The sequence below is a fragment of the Arachis ipaensis genome, chromosome B1 (assembly GCF_059453495.1).
Source record: "Arachis ipaensis isolate K30076 ecotype BB chromosome B1, ASM5945349v1, whole genome shotgun sequence".
Taxonomy (NCBI): domain Eukaryota; kingdom Viridiplantae; phylum Streptophyta; class Magnoliopsida; order Fabales; family Fabaceae; genus Arachis; species Arachis ipaensis.
In genome coordinates, this window is record NC_142436.1 from 13,063,005 (window position 1) to 13,082,342 (window position 19,338).

Genomic DNA, 19,338 nt, shown 5'->3' on the forward strand with positions numbered 1-19,338 from the left:
CATCATATGAGGACGGTGGTGTTCGACTGCGCCATATTGAGCAACGAGAGCGAAGCAAGCTATGTGTGGTTGCTGCGGTCATTCCTTGAGGCAATGAAGGGAAAACAGCCGAAGTCTGTCATCACGGACGGTGACCTCGCCATGAAGAGTGCGGTTAGCACAGTTTTTCCCGGTGCACATCACAAGTTGTGTAGCTGGCATTTGTTAAGGAACGCCACTGCTAGAGTTGGACGGCCGAGTTTTCTCAGGAAATTTCGTCTGTGCCTCATGGGAGATCTAGAGGTTGACGAATTTGAGACAATATGGACGGATAGTGTGGCGGACCACGGGTTAGAGGATCATCCGTGGATAGTGGAGATATATGCCAAGAAACATTCCTGGTCCAATGCCCATATCCAGGGGAAATTCTTCACAAGTCTGAAGACGACATCCAGGTGCGAGGCTTTGAATATGCAGCTTGGAAAATTTATACACAACGGGTACAATCTGAGGGAGTTTGTGGAGCACTTCCAACACTATTTGGAGTTCATGAGGAGGAGAAAACTAGTGGCAGACTACAAGTCTGCGTATGGCGAACCTGTTGTGAAGACGAAACTCGAGGCCATTGAGCAGTTCGCTGCAACGGTTTATACAAGAGAGGTTTTCGAACTGTTTCGGGAGGTGCTGATGCTAGCCAGCAACATTAGAGTTGTGTCCACCAAGAGGACGAGCGCTTGTGTTTTGTTCGAGGTTGCAATGTACTGCAAGCAGAGATCATGGGCCGTGTCCTGGGCCGAGGAAGACGACGAATTCAGCTGTTCTTGTCAGCGGATGGAGTTTTTTGGGCTTCTTTGTGTCCACATGGTTGTGGTTCTAGTTTATCTGAACATGACAGCTATCCCCAAAGGCCTAATACTTGACCGGTGGACAAAGAGGGCAAAGCAGCCGCGTGCACCCTGCGACGAAACTCGTGTTGGGGAGATCCCAGACGCGGCATACATGAGCATGCACGCGGCGATGCTGGATGATTGCAGGGAGCTGGTGAGCCTGTCTTGCCAGTTTTTCGAGGACTACGTGGACGTGAAAACAAGGTTGGCAAAGGAGCGTCAATCCCTGCAGGACAAACATCGCCAAAGGTTAGGTGTTGCTGAGGAGGCCAGGAGGGTGTCTGTTCGAGACCCGATGCGGGCAAGGTACAAAGGATACGGTCGAAGAGTTGTTACCTCTCGGGGAAAGTTTCGCCGTGTTCAGAGGTGTCGATTGTGTGGAAAGGGCGGACACAATTCTCGCAAGTGTCAACAATCGAGTATGGGGGAGAACATCGACAGTTTCGAGGTTGGCACGGCTTACGAAAGCATGGAGGCAGGAGAGGGGGTGAGGAGTACTACGAATTTGAGTGAGCTGGCTGTACTGTTCTTGTTGGCGGTTACGCATCGAGTCGAGCTGGATTCAGTTTGGGTGGCTGCTAAGAGCCGTACTTGCTGGCGTGACATCCGGAAGGGCGTATGCATAGCGCAATGTGAGTTAAGAATTTTATAGTTTTGGTGATATTGGTTGTGTTCAGGGACGAATGTAGTATGCAGTACAGCTTGTGAGGACGTGCCAAATTCAACGTGTTGTCTGTGTTGTGACAATAGTTGCGTTTGTGTGTTTGATTAATTAAATTAGAAAGGGCTAGTTAGTGTAAATCGAGTCATGTAACGAGACATTGTTGCCGAAAAAAATTTTCTACTTTTCGTCATATTGGTTGCGTTCATGGACGAATGTAGTATACAGTGGAGCCTGTGAGGACGTGCCTCCTCAATATGTTGGTCTGTTTCAATGTGTTGGTCTGTGTTGTGACAATAGTTGCGTTTGTGTTTGATTAATTAAATTAGAAAGGGCTAGTTAGTGTAAACCGAGTAATGTAACGAGACATTGTTGCCAACTTAAAGTGGTCATTGCATAGGGATTTCGGATGTCCGGGTCTTGGGACGAAATTGCCTATAAACTGCATCGAGTGTTTATGCTTTCCTAGTACTAAGAATATGGCACTATCCATCAGGAAGCGGACAAAAAAAAACATATAATAACAATAGGCTTTGTTTATGGAATGATAATAAAGGCTTTGTTTATGGAATTATATACCAGACTCCATTGGAACAAATACGGAACAGAAGATAAAATTTAATCCGCGCTAATTTAACATCCAGCCCATGGAAACAAACTATTTTTACCAAAAAAGCGGTGGTTCCTGGCATGCAACTGTTGATACACATGCAACAAAATACATTCAATATGGCGGGTCAGGTAGCTATCACGTCGAACTGGAGTCGTGTACAATGATTTGTTGGTACCACTTCAAAGTGACGGCCCACCCTGGTCACCAACAAAAGGGGGCATGGAAAAGCCCAGCACGACCAAAACGAAGCTCCCGTTATGAACAGGTCATGGCAGCACAGCTGCCATTGCCCTCCGGCCATTCCAGTCCACCTCTGCCCGCTGCCCTACCTCATCACGGAACTCATTGAAATGCTCGTTTACAATAGCCAACGCAGTGTCAATCCGTATCCTGTCGGACAGTTGATCGATGCTCTGCAGCATGACAAAGTAAAAGGCATACATGGATGTGTCGATTAAGAGATCTTTACACAACGGGAAACTTTTTTAAATGCATACATCGTGAGAAAGGTTGTGTTGAATACCTTCCTCTGTGGAACAGGGCTGGTTGTGAACATATGCTCCATCTGAAGCCACAGCATCATCCATAACTTGTCCTTGTTACTTTTTTTTCCGCAGTCGCCGTCGGAAACATAAATTGGTGAATACATGTCAAAACCGGAGAACAAATATGCATGGTTGAGCAATTAATATAATGGGTACCAGTTGTACTCGTTGGTGATCCCCAGTACGAAGTCTGGATTCCACTCAGACAGCAGCGGGTTCCTTCCTAATACGTCGATATCTGGGAACATGGTTTTGAAGATCTTGTCTAGAACAATGGCCTGCAAAACGGCGGTAGTTGAGACAGAAGAAGAGTTTTACTTCCCAAAAAAATGAATGTCTGGGTTTACCCTGCATGTCCCATAAAGGATGAGACAATAGAAAAGAAAAGAAAAAAAATAGAAGGACCAATGTGGGTAGAGAGGAAACGGAATTTTTTTTTTTTGGTTTTTTTTATCGTCCTTTTTTTAACCTTTTTTGGATTATACGTGACCCGGAGTAAACCCAACAGGCCCAGCAGTTCATAACAAACCGGATTAAAGAAAGAAAAAAAAAGGCAACTTCCAAATTGAGATGGAAACACAGCGAAATGTCGTGCATCGTTGGAAAGGAAAAGTAGATATTACGTACCACCGACTTAACCGCTTTACTTCTTCCCATGACAGTCTCCTGTGTTGGAAAGCTGTCGAATATCCACATCCGGTGACTGGAGATATCCACGCCATCAGGTAGTAGTGACACTCCTTCGTGCCCTCGAGGACGTCTTTCATCTGGACGTAGATCTGTCACGGAGTTATGCGTTAGCGTTTCTGGTCAGGTATGAGCGGCAATAGGAATAATAAAGACCATACTGGTTTTTGGGTTTTCCTCAATTTTATGTCATCTTTCTTTGTATTTTTTGGTTTTCTGTGCGGTCTGCGCCGCGACAATGCTTACATATTTCAAGGCGTTGGGTCGTGGTAGCCATGTCCCACGGAAGTAGTCCATCAACTGATCATCGTCGATATCCTTGGTCAGAGCAAATTCCTGTCACGTGTGACATGGTCCGGTCATATAGCGGTCGTAACTGTATCGCAAAAAATGAATCGGCATCGGGAAGCAAGTTGTATGGAAACGTTACCAAAAAAATCAGCGGAAGGGACCAGACCGAACACCGTTGCAGCTGCGACTGTGTCCATGAGGTCCTGAGCGCAAGCAGCTCCAGGATGTAGGCTGACGGTTCATTCCCAGGCAGGACCGAGAAAAACGCCTCTCGGTCCAGTTGCCGATCATCGCGGCGAAACAGTTTCTCGTCAGGGTTCAAGCATTCGCCGAATATGTAGGCTATCATTTGGGCCGCCTCCAAGGAAAAACCCATCTGCCGGGTTTTCTTGAAGCCGGCATGTATGAACTGCGGAAGAACCAAAAATAAAGTTAACCCGTGTTCGGAACATCGTTTTACTTCGAGCACGACCTAAGCGATACATTAATCCGGATGATATAGGCCTTACCGGCGGAAAGATTACTGCCCCAAAAGATGAAATGTGTTGGCTGTTCTGCTGTCTTGGGTTTTTCGGCATTTTCTGAGGTGTTCTCATGTCGTCTGGGAGTTCTCCTCTTTTGAAGAACTTTGCCTGCAATCCCGAGCCGCTCCCTATGATGTTTGCACCACTTCGGACATTCGAGCCCATCGTGTCCTGTGATGTCGGGGCACAAAGAATATGGGTGAAATAAATAAATCACGCGAATGCACAAGTGGTTGTTCAGATAACACGGCAAGCCGCCTACAGGGCTGTGAAGTTTCACTTACAGGCGCTGCGTGGCCCAACGCATTGGGTGTGGAATGGGGCGTGTTATACTGCGGGGCATGTGCGGTCCATGCGAGGTTTGTCTGGTGTAACACCCCTGGCGCCATCCAATGATCATTATGGAGCATCGACCCGAACATGATGGTACTCTCCGCCCAGTGTCCTGTCATGCTAGAGCTGATGTTCGCCCCACCCAAGCTTTCGGGTCTTGCCGTGCGTCCCTCGTGGGGTCCCAATGTCAGGTCGACGATGTCGACGTCTGCCGCCGTGCTCCGTTCTCCCCTCCTTTGAGCGCTGCTTTCCGGCATGGCTGCGGTGACCTGGGACCCGGCACTGACGGTCCTTATCCCATGCTCCCCTCCCGTCTTGACGTACTTGTTCAGGCATTCGTCAACCTAGCCGAGTGCTTTCCTAAGGTCATCGGTGAATACGTCCACCTGTGAGTGCTCTTTCTGGAGAAACTGGGAAAGCAAAGACATATCTGGCTCAGACCGAAGTGAAGTGGGAATAGGGCCAATCTAAGGGCAAATGGAGTATGCATGCAGATACAGGAATATCATACATACCTCAAGCAGTCTCACAATGTTCCTGTTCAGTGCGTCCATGGTGGCGTTTACCTTCAAGAGAGCCGCCGCCACCAATCCCTCCTACAAACAACGGTGACACTAGTCAACAGAGGCCAAGGAGGAGACATAAATGTTTACCTTACACGGGTGCATCAAATCCGCATACCTCCGAAGCTGGTATCTTCTCTACATCCTCTTACATTGAGCGCGTCGTTCGGTTGACTACCTCGCAGGAAGTGTGTTGGTGGAGTGATGCTTACCTTAGAAGGCACGCTGATGGGTCGTGTTTTATTCCGCATATATACTTAAAATATGCACGAATAGTTGCAAACGTTTGCTTTTCGGGCGATCAAACTGGGTCTCTAATGTGACAAGGTGATGTGACCATTCGAAGATATCACGAGGGATCTTTCTCGGGAAAATTGCCTTGCGTCCGTTGAGTGGGCTAGACCTCTGACATCATTAGGTAAGATGATGAACGATAGGGTTACTCCAATCCCTACGAGAAAAAGATCCTTCCACAGATGCCAACCACAAAGATTCCTCGCAGATACCTTAATACCCTTCGTCGGCACCTCGCTTCTAAGCCAGTCGATGCACATGTCCGAATGCGGCTACCCGACGGCGAGAACCACAATGTTCCACATCGGCGTTGCCACGACGTTGGACCCCCATGATTGAGCACTCGTGTAGAGTTTGTGTCGGTGGGAGGGAACATCTTGGAGGGGTTCGGCGATTCTGGACAAAACTGTGGACGGAAAATTGCAGTATGTTGGGTCAGATAATATAAAGGAGCTGGAGATCATAAAGGTCTGTTAAACAAAACTGTAAAATTATTTTATATGAAAAAAATTAAGAAAAAGGGGGGCTCTACAGTAATGTAATGACGATTTCATCTATTATTTATAAAAAAAATAACATGGAAACAAATAAATTCGTAATGTTTAAAAAAAAAAGTTATTAATTTTTACATAAACAACTGTGCTAATTATTTTTATATGCTAACTACAATTGTGTAATACATATAAATGAAGTTTTGGGTGTGTAATGCTTAACTATGGGACTCATAATTGGTTTTAAAGAAATCGTTAGTGCCGATTTGTTTAAAATCGTTACCAACGATTTGTGTGAAGAGGAAGAATAATTAGAAAGCTTTGGATCAACAATCAATGGTTAGAATCAACTTAGAAAATGAGAGTAACGATTTCATGGTTGTAAAAATTCTAAAAAAAAATTGTCTTACTTGAAATCGTTAATCTCATTTTCACAATTTTTTCTCTTTCTGAAATCGTAAGTCACAATTTCTTATAACATTGAAAACACCCATATCGGTGTATTACACTAAATTAGTGTAATATCAATGTATTACACTCTTTCGATTGTAATATCCAAAAAAATTAGCCAAACAACTATAGTCAGTTATAATTTAATGTAAACAATATACATAATATTTAAAAATGCTTTGATGAAACCTTTTCGGTTATTCGTGATTTAAATAATTAATATAGATTATTAATTGAATAAATATATAATTGCCTTATATAATTATTAAATAATATATATGTCATATTCTTTTTTTTGTTTTTTAAATAATAATTTATCATGTTTCACGAAAACAACAAAAAAAAAAGACTCAACCGGCAATTTTGATCAGAAAAAAAGACCCAACATAAGTACATAACGCTAACGGGCATTGTCGCGATTATCACAACACCCCCTTCTGGTCTCGACACTCGCAACCATGTTGTCTTCCATGGTCACCCATGCCTGACAAGCCTAAACCTTGGGTATATCTAAGTATCGTTCCACCTCGTAGTCGGTGCGACAGCGGATGCACGAAATATGGTCTGCGCCTCTGACACCGTGGACGGAGTCCCGTGCTGCCGCCCTTCGGCGGTAGTCATACAGAAGACCCATGTGGCCTCGGGTCAGGCATCTGGTCGAGTCGTAGACCGTATGATCCTCTCCCTTTTTCGGCATTCGAACTTCATCCGGCCAAGCAATTGTGAGAACTGCAAAGCAACTCGAGTAACACGTGGGGAGTAAAGCACCAACTTCCAGGGCGCGAAATAGTTCCAAACCATTCTTTTTTGCGTCCTTGTCGTCCCTTCGGAGTAGCAGCTCCATTGAAAGTGCGTACTTGGCAGCGTCCAAGCCATTGCTTGCCGCATTCTGCAGCATTTTCCATCCGATGGTGTCGTTACATCGTACGTAGAGCTCCCGCAGCGCCTCCCGGAGCAGAAGCTCCGGGTGACCAACCTCAAAGCACCTCTCGAAAAATCTTCCCGCTATGGGGTCGCTTGTCCACCACCACTTCATGTCATGCGGGGGTGGTATAGAAACCATCCTGAGTACAGCATCCTCTTCGACTGCATCGCGCGCAGCGCAACACGTCATACGGAACCTGCACAGGTCCTCAATGGAGTTCGCTGCCACTTTAATGGCTATGGCTAACCAAACATCGCGGGGTAGTTCGATCGCAGCAGACAACCGCTCCATTAAAACTTTCCGTTTGCCGAGGGGCCTGGCAGTGTCTGTGTTTATGACAGTGTTATCCAGTAGTGTGGAAAATACGGGTGCAAGCGTATTTATAGTTTAACTGCGCCCTTTCGAATCTAGTTCCCTCGGCCTAAACTGTCATGCCTTATCCTTGGCGGAATTCAATTTTGATTTTTTAAAAAAAAAAGAAAGCATTCATGGGACTCCATAGATAAATAACCTTTGTTTTCTCCTGGACTTGAAATAACCTTATTAATTGGGGGCATTTTGGTTTCTGTTTGGACCTGTGTCGTATAATCATCGGACCAACGAGTCGGGTGGTTATTGGAGTCGGGTATATGGTTGTTGGGCATAGCCCAAGTCCAAAAAAAAAAAAAAACCTTTTTATTTGAAACTGGCATACAATCACATTTATTGTTGCCTAATTTTTATTTATTCGTTGAAAAATGACGTTAATTAATTATTTTCTGGCGTGACGTGAGTGAAGGCTCCTTGTGGCCAAACGCAACCCACATAACATAATCCACGCAGGTGCCTGCACAGTGCCCACACACGGTAAAAAACGAACTCCCCACCGACGTCGGGGACCCTCCCCCACAGATTCCATCCTCGTTTTTCCGCTGCTGCAAATTTGGGCTTTCGTTGCCTGACTGATTTTCCCTTAATGACACCAGTTTTTCTTAGAAGCAATATACAAACAGTTTTGATAGTACAACATAACGAGTCGACTTACAACGTACATTTAATACAACTTTCCAGTAGCCAGCACGGTCATGAGCGGCACACAGGTGCCGTTTCCCCGGTTGTCTTTATGAGCACGTCCCTCCCAACGCCGGGACAGCACGGCACCATCAATGGGAGGACTATTTCGCAATTTTTGCATGCGATAAAACGTCGGTCAGCTGACGGAGCAGTTCTACCGTCTGCTCATTCCTGTCCCTTTCTAGTTCGATGACACAATTCTCGAGGGACTCAACCGCATCCTGCAGGTGGCGTATCAACGAGCCCGCTGCAACGGCCACAATAAGGTAAACAAGAAAACTTATTAGAACGAGCATTACCACACTGTGTTCCGGTAGAATGAACAAAAAAATAGAAGCGTCCCTATGCTAGGGCTGTACCTGAACCCTCCGGAGTCTTCCGTGTGGTCGTGCCATCGCTATCGCAGTCACCGCGCTGTAGGGGAAACTCCGCCGCAAGTGACATCTCCGTTCGCCGCGCATGAGCAGGGGTTGCATGGATCTGGAAGTAGTCGTTCCAAGCGGTGACGGCCTCTTTGTAGGTCCGATAGCGATGGTGCAGGTTCCGGGGAAAGCCATCCACATGAGCCGACGCCGATTCCCATGTTGCGTATATTCCGGGTACACGCTCCCTGAACACGACATAGCATGCACCCTCTGGCCTCATTACGATCGCCTCTGGTTGCTACTCAGAGATATTCCACGGGGAGGGTATTTTCTGCTTTGGAGTGGGGATAAGCTTGAGCCCTGCAGCAAAGTTGATGTTATCATGGAGCGAAGTCAGAAGTGTATCATTCTGCGTGTTGTAGAAGTTGGGTCTGATAGGTTTCCCTGTTTACCCTTGTAAGGGATGAGATGTCTAATCTTTAAATTTTCATTTCCAATGAAGTCATCAAAAATGACTTCCGCTGAATCTCATAGCTGCACCATTCGATATTAGTGTGGGGGCCACGAATTCCATGTGCTGAATACCTTCGGCATTTTGGTGCGCATAACCTTTTTCTTTGGCTGACTGGTGCGCAATATATGTTGGCTATCAGATCTCTCTGTTTTTTCAATCCAATGGTTGAGATTACCTGCTTCCATCAACTACATCAATCTGTTCATCCATCGCCATGGAAAGGCTGACAATACGACTTGATTTTCCGCTGACCCACTCAATGGAATGATTGATAAGATTATATTAAGGCTATATAATTTAAATTTTGTATTCAATCGATGGTTATCGCCTTTTTAGAAATCCAGTTATTGTCCTTGGTAATTGCACCAACATTAATGCCCAATTAATGCCCAGTCTAATCATGTTTAATGGTTATTTATTAAAAAGAAAAAAAAAAACACTTACAAAGGCGGGAGGTGTTTCGCCATCTTAACGCGCATATGTTTACTGTTTTCACTCCCTAAATAAAAAAAAAAATGCTTACTTTTCGAAGAAAGAAGGGGAGCCACCCAGGACCAAAAAAAAAAGGTTACAGAAAAAATAGTTATTGCATGTATAATGACTAATTAGTCGCAGATCCGCCAAATGAGAATAATGTAGAAAGGAACAAATTGATAAGCAGGTCTTTGAGAACCCACACGTCCAACGGTTGTTGGCGAAAGACACCGGACCACGATTTGGAAACGGAAAATGCTAACAACGCAAGATAATTTCCTAATTATGTATCAACTGCTCAGACGACTTGTTTTATATTGGATGGTTTACATCACCCGTTTTTTGCTTGGGGCTGTGAACTATCTGATGCCATCACAATTAATTTATACCAAACAGCCCCAGAAATGGGTAACTCATATAGTCATGGGGAGTAACCAGAAAGCTTGTTTTGCGTATGTTTAGGAAATATTTATTTCAATTTAAACCAATTCAAATTATTACTAACAAGCAAGGAGATGAGAAGATATTGATTGTTAACTGCATCTGGATTAAACGAATTTATACTGACTACGAAGCATAGAATATTAATCTTCCGATTTAATAGCAACCAAAATGGAAATAATTCAGATGTTTTGTTCTTGTCGTGTAGTAGTCACTGGCGAGGAGGGATAAACCAACTAACAATTCAAGATAAACATATTTTTTATATCGAACTGATTAAGGTAGATATAATAATCGCTACCAAGTTCTAACTAGCATTTCAGGAGATCAGAAGGGCGACCAAACAAAGAATCCAAATAGATCATCCAGGGCTTCAGGCCTCGACAGAAACAAACACAACATAAATATATCACACATGTGCACCATGTAAAAAACCTATGTCACTGTCTTCACCCTGCTTCGGTCGAACGCCTGCCCGATGGAACAAATATTTCGGCTTGACCTCGAAAACATCGACGACCATGTTTGTCAGGTCACGCCACTTTGAGATTTCTGCCATCATTTTGTTTACCTTGTGATACAGTTGGCGAACGGTCTTGCGAAGCAACCAATTTTCCTTCCGGCGTCGTGCCTTCTCTTCTTCTTCCAGTTGAACCTCCTTTTTCTTCGACCTGGCCATCAACTCTAACCTCTCGGCATTGACCCTCAACAACTCACATGCGGTCTTTTCAACCCATGGAACCTCCCAGATCCCCTCCTTCCTGTCTAGTACGGCCTCGATGAGGCCAAAATCCGCGGTCTTTGCATCTCTACGGAGGATGTCAATCAGATCAGCGTATTGTAAATACACAATCTGCGTATTGTCAGTGCAATACGTGCTCTGCGTAACGTGTTTGCCCAGAATAGCGCCCTTAGAACACTGTAAAACTCTATTCTTTGTATCATTAACGTAAAACTCTCTTCACTCTTCTATATTAAAATAAAAAATCCTAAATTACCAGAGCGCCTTAACGTATTTTTAAATTTGTTTTTAAATTTATTTTTCAATTTCATTTTCGCGGGCGCAGCTTTAAAAATTACGATTCCCGTGCCAAACCCAAAAACGAAGCATCGGTTACAGTGGGCGTAAGAGCAACTCCAATGGGCATTGGAGCCCTGCTTCAGACAAAAGAGGGACAGGACCGTTGGAGAGGAAACGAAACGGGTTCCTGCACGAATCCCACGAAGAGGGAGTCTATCTGAATGGGGACTCCCATTGAATGGCAAGTTATATAAAAATATAAATAATTATATGAAATATTAATTAATTAAATAGTAATGTTAACTAATTAAATAATTATATTAAATAATTGAATTATAATTAATTTAACTAATAATTATATTAAATAATTATATTTAACTAATAATTAGTTAAGTAATCAACCTATAACTAATTTATTAAAAATTATAATAATTAATTACACTAAATAATTAAATTTTTATTTAATTGATCATTTGTGTTAATTATTTATATCATAATTAATATTAAATATAATTTATATTTATGTTATTATATTAAGCAGGACCACAACAGGGACTAAAGTTAGTTCCTCCTAATGGAGAAGAGAGAGATGCTTTGAGTTCCAACTTATTGTTTACGACGCAAAAGCTAATGTGGAGTTATTTTTTATGACAGGTTGGCCATAAACAGGAACTGGGATGAGTTCCCTACTAAGTGAATTTAAGATTAACTTACTACGTTAACCCTATTTATTCACAGTATTCACACATTGTTCAAAAAAAAGTGTTGGTTACCTATGCTTTTGCTAATTTTAACTATAATTTTCAAAAATTAAATACAAATTACCGGCTAAATAAAAATATAATTGTTTATATATTAAGTAACTAAGATATTACGATAAATAAATAGATAATATTTATTTAATTGACATCTATATCAGCCTAATTGATGATGATAATCCAAATCTTCCACCTCCTGCTCACATACCTCGGTTAGACTAATATCTACCTGTTACGATGGGTAACCGGAAATTACTGGACCGGACTCATTAGGTTGGCCCAATCATCTGAGGAGGGAAGCCTTAGAATGGATTCGCGTCTTTCGGACCTCCGTCTGACTTGTGAATACAAGCGAGTGGGGGTGGTACCTGCAAAGACACTCCGATGCTTAAGTTAGCAAGGGTGTAAGCAGGTCTAGAGAGTATTGGGAGTTGGAGATCCTTGAGGGATGTCAGTGTATTTATAGTGGTGAACCAATAACCACCGTTGAAGTAGTTCCACCTTCTAAGGTGGATAACCGTCCCTTTATCGTAGGGAAGTTGAGATATGGCTCCTGGAAGTGGGTTGAGAGATTTTAGGGCAGTTACTCATTTGAATGAGTGTTTATCTGCCAGCTAATCTTCGTTCCTGACTTCTTTAGGACGATTCGTGGCAAGAACCGACTTCTCAGGGGAAGGTCGGCGTGAGATGAGGCTCAATCCTTTGGATTGGGCCTTTCATTTAGACTGGAGCCTTAGCTTTGGGTCAGGGTATGAACATTACCCATCCCTGAACTTATCATCCATCCATAACATTCAATAAGTATAGAACAATGGTTTTGTTTGTTCGGGTTGTTAAATGATCTAACTTCTAAGGTTTTTTGTTTCGTTATTTGAGTTTAAATTAACTGATCACATCACATGAAATATAAGGCTTCATTTTCATAAAACAAAATAGTTACAATAACAATGTAGATAAAGAAAACAAGTACTTTAAAAAAACTGCACTCATCGTGTCCAGGCTTGGCACGGGTGATAAAACTAGCTTACTATGAATTATCGCCTAAATAAAAATATAATTGTTTAAATATTTATTAATTAAGTTATTACGATAAATAGAGAGATCATATTTATTTAATTGACATTTATATTACTGTAAATAGATTTATTAATTAACTAATATTAACTTATTAATTTAATGAACTTATTTTTTAATAGTATTGCTTCTAGGATAACCTGCCACATGGCAAGTTATCGTTTGTTGAACAAATTTACTTTCAGCATGAACTCCTCCTTTTTGATACGTGTGCATGGACCCAGGTCTTCTATCCAACGGTTGGAGTTGCTATATATATAATACAAAAATGTGAAGGATAAAGTCACCATTGGATGCTCTCTACGTCGTTTCCCTGTACCTGTGGCACCAATCCCTTCACCTTCACTTCGGCCAAAATTTTGAAATGCCTTCCCTAACATCAGCGGGCCGCCTCCCTCACGACATATGGACCGTCATTTCCAGCCTCGTCGCCGCAGACTCCGTCCACAGCCTGTGCGCTATGCAGATGGTTTGTCGGGCCACGCGCGATGCAGGCCGGGAGGGCGTCGCCCTTGCCAGCGTCTCCATACCTTGCCCCATTGAGATGGCCATGACTTGGGACCGTTGTCACGAGGCAGTGGATTTCTTCAGTCGCTGCAGGGTGAGCGGCAACCCGAAGATCCTGTTTCGGGAGGGACTACGGGAATGCTTCCATCGAGGTCATCCGGATGCGGGGCTGGATCAGCTATGTTCTGCCGCAGTGAAGGGCCATATCGTCGCCAGGTACGCCGCGTCGTTGGCGACCTTTCTTCTCCCGGTGAGGACGGGCGCCATGAAACAATCTGTGGAGTGGTTTCGTTCGGTTGCCGACTCCGGTCTGCTCCGGGAGTGCATGAGATTGTGCTGCGTGGTCCACTTGTGTCCGTCGCGGCCTGAAGTCCAGCTGTCCCAGATAGGAGACAATCTCGTGTGTGATTCGTCTTGTTGCTCGACCCGGGGCAAGACCAGGGCCATCTACAACTATTACCGTTGCGGGAGCCAGTACCAACATTGGCGCTGCTACGAAGGTGGCAGGACCCTGTCATGCGTCAAGTGTCGCGCCGACTACGAGTTAATATTATTTGTCAACTGGTGGTGACATCGTCTCGTACAGATCTGGTTCGGGCTATTAACTAGGCTTTTCGAGGATGGCCTTTCGGTCTTTTACATTGGAGCACACTGTGACTGGGTGTTTTATTTGATGCGTCAAGGATTTATAGTGTTCTGCTTCTTATGCGTGATGCCTTTTCGTCCTTTGGCGACACTAAACTCTGGCGACTGTTCCTGTCCGTCAACATGTAGTGTAGTGTCAAACGATAATTAAAGTAAAATGGAAAAGTATAAGTAATCAACAACTTTTCTAAACAATGTGAATTAATAGAGTTAAAATACTAAATTTAATTAATAGCATAAAATTAGGGTGTAGCGTATTTTTATTTGGTCGGTGGTTGTTCAAGATGGCCATTGTTTATCATCTAGCATTTCTGGAGAAAAGTATAGGTAACCACCAACTTTTTCGGACAATGTGTAAATAATGTGAATTAATTGGGTTAATGGAGCAAATTTAATAAAACAGCCCTTGACACTAGTTGAGGTTACGTGGCTTTCTGCTCATGTTGGTTATGCTTCTTGGATGCTTCCATTCGCACGTTGACCGTAGAGTCCCAATAAATGGGTAACGCATGGGGTTTCGGTAGCCAGTAACACGTCTGTGGCCAAGGTGGCCCACAGGTGGAGACCACAATCTATCTGGTTTATTCCACTATGCGAGGAATTCCAGTTAATGTCCTGACAATACTCTTATTTCCGTCAACTAACAAAGTACCTCACTCAGAATCCAATTCCGTCCGACTCCAACCTCATGTCCCTGTCCTGGTTACCAAACATTTCCTTTTCAGGACCGACCATCCCTGTGGCCGTTGGTAAATGTGTTTCCCATTTCAGTTGTTGTCCCACGGAAGTTCCTGACAACCAAACATGCCTACCTTTATTGCACCGTAACCCATTTGATCATGGCATATGCGCTGATCGTTAATGCATACCACAAACAATACTGGATGGTGGGCTTTGCATTGAGCACCTCAAACGCACGTACCATACCATGGCTCCAGCACCTATTTTCCGCCACTATGCAGTGCTAAGGCGCTTGGATCCAAAGAAAGGGTTTTCTTAATTTTGGTGTACCCATAGGCCGTAAGATCAACATGGAAAGTGTCATGTTACGCATACTTAATTTTTCTGTTGTTACAGATAAGTTTCATTCTTAATTTTTCTCCCATGTTTGTTTAACCGAACCTGTAATCGTGTGTTTGGATTGTGTGTGGTTAGTCAAACTGAAGTTTGAATGAAAGTGATTTTATAAAATTGATTTTGGGTTGAAGTAAGTTTGTGTCAACATGATTTATGTTTGACAATTCTGTACTAAAATTGATTTTGATAAAATAAATATTTTTTGTATAATATTAGTTAAAATCACTTTTAGATAGATAATTACTAAAAATACACACATCCAAATGTTAATGCTACTAATTAAATTTAGTTTTTTATACCCTATTAAATTACATTGTTTACACATAGTTCAAAAATGTTGTTAAATACCATTTACTTTTCCGCGTATTTATTGCTACACCTGCGCAAACCATGGACCTCAATACAGACCACATTTTCCTATATATTTTCCTCGTTAAGCGCTAAGTTAAGCGATAACCCTTAGTGGATTATCATTTTCTCGTATTGGAAAAATAAAAACAAGTACATCGATCAAACAAAACAAATTAATACGGATAAACAAATAAAACGGAACGGATAAACAAAGTCCCGATGAGGAGAGAGTATACGGTGGGCGAAACTTTTGGAGAACAGGGGCAGGCAGTCGGTCGGTACCAGTATCCGATTCGGTGCCCGCTTATAACCATTCGCTTTGACATATGGGTCAGCATTGCAACGAGGGTTGCGTCGTCTTCTATTAGGGATCTGTTCAACATGTAGGCGAGTTGCGGGCTATTTGCGGCTACATGCAGGTCCGACGGCGTGTACAGGCATGCCCTGGTTTCGGAGTTGCCCGTTGACTGCTTCCTGTACCGCTCTGGGCGGGATGCAATGGGATTTGTGAGCCGATGCGCCAGGGCGCGGAACCCGACAGCCCTGCTCCGGCAGGGGATGGTTGCCTTATTCTGGCTTGGCCCCTGCAGATCTGGTATACAGACCATGACCGAGGCAGTAGATTTGGGTAATGTGGAGGCATGTTACCTCAGTGTGATGCTTCTATGGTCGCTTGATGATGAGGACGACGATGACATCCGCCACGGGCTTGCATTTTTCGATGTGGTGCGGGAGTCTGGTGCAATAGAAAGGTGCAGAGAGTTATTCACGCTGTTGTTGGCGGGCCCGTGGTCGGAGATAAACCTGACCGACCCAGCGGAGGCCGTAGCATGCCGTTCCGGTGGTTGTTCTAGCTAGGGAACAATGAGCGTTGCAAGCGACTTGTTCGGTGTGATGTGTGTGCGATGCCTGGCCGAGTACGAGGTGCGGAAGTTCCTTACTTCTGTTCGCAATTAACTATTGATGATCGATGCAGGTCAAGCTGTTCATTCACCCCTCCGGCTGATAGGATATGATTGGGTCTACCTTAATTTGCTACTATGTAGTTGTCTTATTAGTATATGTCGTCTTGCTATCAATTTATGTCAATTATTAATAGATTATCCTGTGCACAACCATTTTCGTTTTTCGCCATCTCGAACGGAAAAATTATGTGCTATGCCAAATCAGTGAATATCAACTGACGATCACACAACAATGTAGTTTTTTTTTTTTTTGCTAAAACGATGTATTGCAATTGAAAAAATATAGGTAACTAACAACATTTTATAAAAACGTGTGAATAGTGTGAATTAATATGGTTAATTCGGGGATAACCCTGCCAAGGTTATTCGGGGATAACACTGCAACAGTACATCTGGGTGCATATTAGTTACGGTGATAACCAGTAACGTTACTGAAATTCAAACATCCCTAGGAAGACCCTGACCTCGAAATCCGCGAGGCACTGCCCACACGATACACGGGACATGTCCTTCATACCAGTCATGGTGCCCCGGGTGGTGCAAGCGGTTGACCGACAAGCCACGATCTATCCCGGATCCGATGGTCTCTCGTCGATCCATCGCTCCCAGAAAATGTCTGTGAAGAACTCCCTGCACATTTCGATCTTTCCGGAAGTGCGTATAAACTCTACCATTTCAACACCCTTTTGCACTTCTTCTTCGTCTTCATGTTCGCACAGTAGCAACATGGCAAACAGGTGACCCGATTCGACGCTTCCCTCCGTCGCGGCCCTGGCAAGCAGTTCCATTCCAATGCCACGGCGTCCAATCCAGAAATACTCCGTTAACCCCTGCCGGAGTATAGCATCAGCATTTCCCATTTCGACGCATCGATCGAGGAACCTCTTTTCAGCCCGGTCAAGGTAAAATAAAAATGAGACCAACCGTATCTGCCACATCGTCGCATGCTGGTATACAGCGTCCGAAGTACATGCATCAAGGAACACCTTGCAAGTAGCCTGCATGCTGAGTAGGTCTCGGATCGAATTCGATGCAACCTTCGAGGCAATCCTCACCCATATATCGCGAGACAGAATATTCAGCGGACACTCGTACTCGACGGGTACGTCCCGTTCCTTTCTGCGTGCCTTGGAAGCCCCATCCATCTGCAAGGGCTTGGATAAGCGGAGATTACGAAGAGTACAGAGGAGGGGGAGTTAACAGACGGAGTGTCAACTCATATATAATATTATTATTATCATTCAAATTTGTCGGGTATGGCGGTGGTACGGTTGTGATATTTGTAATTCCAATTTCCAAAACGCATGTGTCCTCATTTATTAACATATTTTTATTGTTATAGTATTGTCCACATGGCAATAATTATCATGACTTCGTGTAAGCGTTGCCCAACATTATGAATAGTGACAGATAATTAATACGCTTACAAGAGTAACTCCAATAGTATAAAAGTGGACTCCCTTATCTGACATAGAAGGACTTTGAAGCGTTGGAGTGGAAAGGAAAGCAATTCCTTCACGTGGACCAAGAAGAGGAGTCCCTTCTCAGAGGGACTCTTGTATTCGAAACAAATTTTTGACACACGGCAAATAACTAAAAAATAAATTAAAATACATCACATATATATTCAATTAATAATTAAATTATATTAAATAATTATTTTATATTTAATTAAAGATTTATATTAATAAATTAAATATAATTAATAATTATATTAAATAATTATATCTTTATTTAATTAATAATTTATCTTAATTATTTAAATCATAATTACTATTGTTCCAAGGGTTACCTGAAACTGTAGGTCGATCTCGGACGAGATCTTCTATACTGGTCGGAGATGACGTGTCCGGCTGGTGGGTGGCGGCCGGAGCTGTCGTGTCCGATTCGTTGGACTGACTGCACTGCTGATCCTTCATCACCGGAGGGTGGGGGTACCTGCAAGAGACTCCGATGCTTAAGTTAGCATGGGTATTAAGCAGGTTTTATGTAGAATCAGAGTATGAGTTATACCTGGGTGCTCTAGTGTATTTATAGTAGATGGGGCTGACCTTTCTGATAAGATAAGTTAGTTATCTTATCTTTATTTTGGGTGAAGTCAGCTTATCTTCAAGGGAACCGCCTTTATCTCTATAGGCTTGGATTGCCTTTGGATTTGGGTCGTGTTCCTCTATTTGGGCCCTTTATTGGGCTCTCCTGTTGATTTGGCCGACCTCTTTGAGAAGAGGTCGGGTAGCCTGACCTGAAGAGGTCGGTCGCTTTGTCGCCAATCATCCCAGGTCGGGTAGATCGACCCAGGGTATGAACAGTGCCCCTGCTTGAGCTTGGTCTTTTTGTTGAGGTCGAGTCTTTGACTTCGGTCCTTCTCTGACGAAGCCGAACTCAAGCATTTTGTCGATTTCTTCCTTTTGTAGAATCTTTTGAATGTAGAACGTTTCCCTCTAAAAGCGCGCACTTTTATATCAGTGCTTTGTTCTTGAGAACGTGAGAGGGTTTAATACCTTCATTAATTGGTATTAATTGCCCCGTTTTCCCTTGGCTTTTTATTTTGATTTTCTCAATCAAAAACGGTTTCTCTTCTTCGCTCTTCTTCGTAACTTCTCCCTTTACTCTCTCATTTTCTGTTTCTTGCCTGGAGTTCGTAGTTCCTTCCCGCAACGTCTATTCTGCTACTGCTTTCTGTGGAAGAGGGGTGATTTCCAGATTTCTCCTTCCATCTTCGCAGTTTTCCGCTTCAAGGGGTGGCTTTGTTGCTTCTGCTCTTCAGCTTTCCTTCGAGGTTTTCTTCTATTCTCCGGGTTCAATTTTTCTTCCTCTGTTTCTTTATATGTCTGGTTTTAGAAAGTTTGA

General features: G+C 43.4%; 3 protein-coding genes across 3 annotated transcripts; 2 read left to right on the forward strand and 1 right to left on the reverse strand.

Moving 5' to 3' along the window:
* The first annotated feature begins 450 nt into the window (after positions 1-450).
* LOC107646530 (protein FAR1-RELATED SEQUENCE 2-like) lies at positions 451-1,518 on the forward strand. The gene has a single exon (XM_016350714.2). It carries the CDS (start codon positions 451-453, stop codon positions 1,516-1,518), a length of 1,068 nt encoding a protein of 355 aa, XP_016206200.2.
* Positions 1,519-13,307: 11,789 nt separating this feature from the next.
* Positions 13,308-14,021, forward strand: LOC107646535 (uncharacterized). Its single transcript, XM_016350717.1, has one exon. It carries the CDS (start codon positions 13,308-13,310, stop codon positions 14,019-14,021), a length of 714 nt encoding a protein of 237 aa, XP_016206203.1.
* Positions 14,022-17,054: 3,033 nt separating this feature from the next.
* Positions 17,055-17,633, reverse strand: LOC107646543 (putative F-box protein At1g67623). The gene has a single exon (XM_016350727.1). The coding sequence runs from the start codon at positions 17,631-17,633 to the stop codon at positions 17,055-17,057; it is 579 nt and encodes a 192-aa protein (XP_016206213.1).
* Positions 17,634-19,338: the final 1,705 nt, after the last annotated feature.

Coding starts and splice junctions, on each gene's coding strand:
- LOC107646543 (XM_016350727.1), bottom strand. CDS start 17,633: ATGGATGGGGCTTCCAAGGCACGCAGAAAGGAACGGGACGTACCCGTC.
- LOC107646535 (XM_016350717.1), top strand. CDS start 13,308: ATGCCTTCCCTAACATCAGCGGGCCGCCTCCCTCACGACATATGGACC.
- LOC107646530 (XM_016350714.2), top strand. CDS start 451: ATGCAGCTTGGAAAATTTATACACAACGGGTACAATCTGAGGGAGTTT.